The 2,969-nt window shown below is 40.7% G+C and overlaps 1 protein-coding gene across 1 annotated transcript in view; it reads right to left on the bottom strand.

The window, feature by feature from the left end:
- The window catches only part of LOC122250503 (glutamate receptor ionotropic, delta-1), a 9,616-nt gene extending 7,460 nt beyond the window's left edge, over positions 1–2,156 (bottom strand). Inside the window, exons 1-3 of the mRNA XM_086531036.1 lie at positions 2,016–2,156; positions 847–1,868; positions 236–382 (exon numbers count right to left, since the gene is read on the bottom strand). Of these exons, the coding sequence (XP_086387162.1) occupies positions 236–382; positions 847–1,868 (1,169 nt within the window). The 5' untranslated portion in view covers positions 2,016–2,156. The remainder of the gene's footprint in view (positions 1–235; positions 383–846; positions 1,869–2,015) is intronic.
- Between the last annotated feature and the right edge of the window lie 813 nt (positions 2,157–2,969).

A 2,969-nucleotide genomic window follows, 5' to 3' on the forward strand; every position in this document is an offset into this window, starting at 1 on the left:
GAAGAAAACCACTGGAAACAAAACACGAGAAAGAGGAGAAAACCATTAGAAAAAACACAAGAAAGAGGAAAAAAAAGCACGAGAAAAAGGAAAAAAACATAAAAAAACACAAGAAAGAAGAGAAAACCATAAAAAAACACAAGAAAGAGGAGAAAACCATAAAAAAACAGACAAGAAAGAGAAGAAAATCATTAAAAAAAAAACACACACGAGAAGAAGACAACCCAAAACATACGAGAAAGGAAAGACAATCGACCACCATCGAGGAGGCGGGTCGGGGTTCCTCAGAACGAAGGAATAGGAGTCCGTGAAGTAAGGCACGCTGAAGTCAACGGCGTGGTACCTCTCCTCCACGATAGACATCACGTTCACACAAAGGTCTCTGGGAAGAAAGGGGAAAAATGAGATTGTAAAGAGGATAGGAGGGAAGGAAGGAAGGAGTTGATAGTGATAGTAAGTGGATGAAAAGGGTCGAATAAAGGAAAGGAAGATGGGCAATGCTGAGATCTTGTGTTTAAGCTTGTGAGGTTTTCATATGCTTATAGCTCTATATTTCCTCTTTTTTTACTACGTTAAGATTTATTAAAGAATCAAAATATTTTTTTACGCTTTTTTAGATATTTTATTAGATATTTAGATAGATTAGATATTCTTGAAGAATCAAGATTTTTTTTTTCGTTTTTTTAGATATTTTATTAGATATTTAAATAGATTAGATATTCTCAAAGAATCAATATATTTTTTTAACGTTTTTTTTAGATTCTTTTTAGATATTTAGATCAAATATTCTTCAAGAATCAAGATATTTTTTTACGCTCTTTGTCATATAAGAGGGCGGTGCCTCACTTCTCCCTCCTCCAAAGTTCGCCGATCATCCCCCGCCAAGACCCGTTGAAGAAGTCCCCCCACCAGTGGTCCTCGGGCGTCTGGTAGACCGTGTAAGTGAAGTTCAACCTCGAGCCGATTTCCTTCAGCATGTAAATCGCGATCCCAGTGGTCTCCTCGAGGGTATCCTGCGGCACCAGGTACGGGAAATCGTCCGCCCAACTCGCCAGCTGGAGGTTGACGCCGTGGAAACTACCAAAGCGATCGGGAAAGACGTCTAGGAACTGCAGCCGCGAGAAATCCGGATATGTGTGGCCGGTGAAGTCGACCTTATCCCCGAAGGGATTGTAAGTGAGGATGTTAAATCGGAAACTTCCTCTCGTGACGTCGGGTTGGAGGAGTGTGAGGAAGGGACTGTGGTTTAAGGTGCGGTGGGTGAGGAGGTGGGCGGCGCTCTGGCCAGGATTGAGGTTCAGCAGCAGGAGGAACGCAGGGGTCCAAATCAGCTCGGGGAGCTCCTCGGCAAACGCGTTCACGATCTCGACCGAACTGAACAAGACCACGTGAACGAAGCACTCGTCGTTGTACCTCCTGAGCCACTCTGATTGGAGCAAATCGTCTTGAGAAAGATCTATCACAACGGCGGGGATTTGGACCTCTTCTTTCGCCAAGAACTCTTGCAGAAGATCCGTAGCAAGAGGCTCCGAGTCGTGGAATAGAACGGGGATTCTTTGCTCCAGCACTGTCGACATGAGGACACGCAGTAGCTGCAACAAAGGTCCCATCCCATCCCCAGAGTTAAATAGGACACTTCTTTTCTCTCTTCGACCCCCGTGTCCTCTTGGCTGTTCCACAACGTTCCTCTTGATCCTAGGACAGTGACGATTGTTCTGTGGGTCCTTACACACATATGACCCATAGGATTGACGACCAGTGTCTACCTCGGATCCACCTGGTCGTCCTGCAACATATCCTTTGACGTGAGTTGACGTCGCAGCTACATGAGTTACCACCAAGGCCACCAAAAGCAGCTTCTGCCTCATCTGTGGAGAATGGAACGCGGGTTACGGTAGAACATATATAAGTATTTACCTTTTTTTTATGTACTATAACGAAATTGTTAAAAGAACAACTATCAATGCCGGTAGAAGTCATTTCGAATACATCACCCTATCATATTCTACTTATACCTTATCTGTAGAATCAGAGATGAGGTATCTGACTGAAGCCAAGGGAGGGTTCTGACAATGCTATTTTTTTCTGCTCTTCTTTTATATGCCGCGCAAGCAACCAGTGTCACGTGACCTTTGGTGCGTCTGCGTGGCGGCTTGAGACCTATCGAATTTAGAGCGTTACTAAACTCTATTCATTTTTTTACTTCTTATTTGTATCATCACTTATCATTTATTATGATCCTTATTATTATCCTCAAAATTACCGTCCCACCACCCTCATTATCATAATCATGAAAATCACTATCACCATACTCATTAACATAATCAGGAAAATCACTATCACCATACTCATTATCATAATCATGAAAATCACTATCACCATACTCATTATCATAATCATGAAAATCACTATCACCATACTCATTATCATAATCATGAAAATCACTATCACCATACTCATTATCATAATCATGAAAATCACTATCACCATACTCATTATCATAATCATGAAAATCACTATCACCATACTCATTATCATAATCATAATCATCATAATCATAATATTCACGTGTTATCATGTCTGGTAACGTTGTCATTACTTCATAATCATGTATATAAAGTATGTATCACTGATTACTCTATGTCGCAAAGTTATTAATAATTTCAAACACCTCCCTGGTTGGGACTCGAACCTACTCTTCCCAGGTAACAGCCAGAGGGTACAGAGCTAAACCTAATCACACGACCCACTTAATGGATTTTTTTTTATCATGGATCTACAATAACTTCGTAAAAAAAAAAAAAAAAAAAAAAAAAAAAACGTAAATATTCTATCGAGATATTTCCCGTGGGATCTCGGGGGAAGTTAATTCAGAATATTAAATCCGTTGCAAGGTTATCTCGGTTGTTCCTAAAATCGTAATGGAATAACGCAATAACGCAATTTATATTGAAATGTAAATACCTCGA

Source organism: Penaeus japonicus, unplaced genomic scaffold (genome assembly GCF_977035675.1).
Source record: "Penaeus japonicus unplaced genomic scaffold, GWHDUDI00000001_assembly GWHDUDI00000034, whole genome shotgun sequence".
Taxonomy (NCBI): domain Eukaryota; kingdom Metazoa; phylum Arthropoda; class Malacostraca; order Decapoda; family Penaeidae; genus Penaeus; species Penaeus japonicus.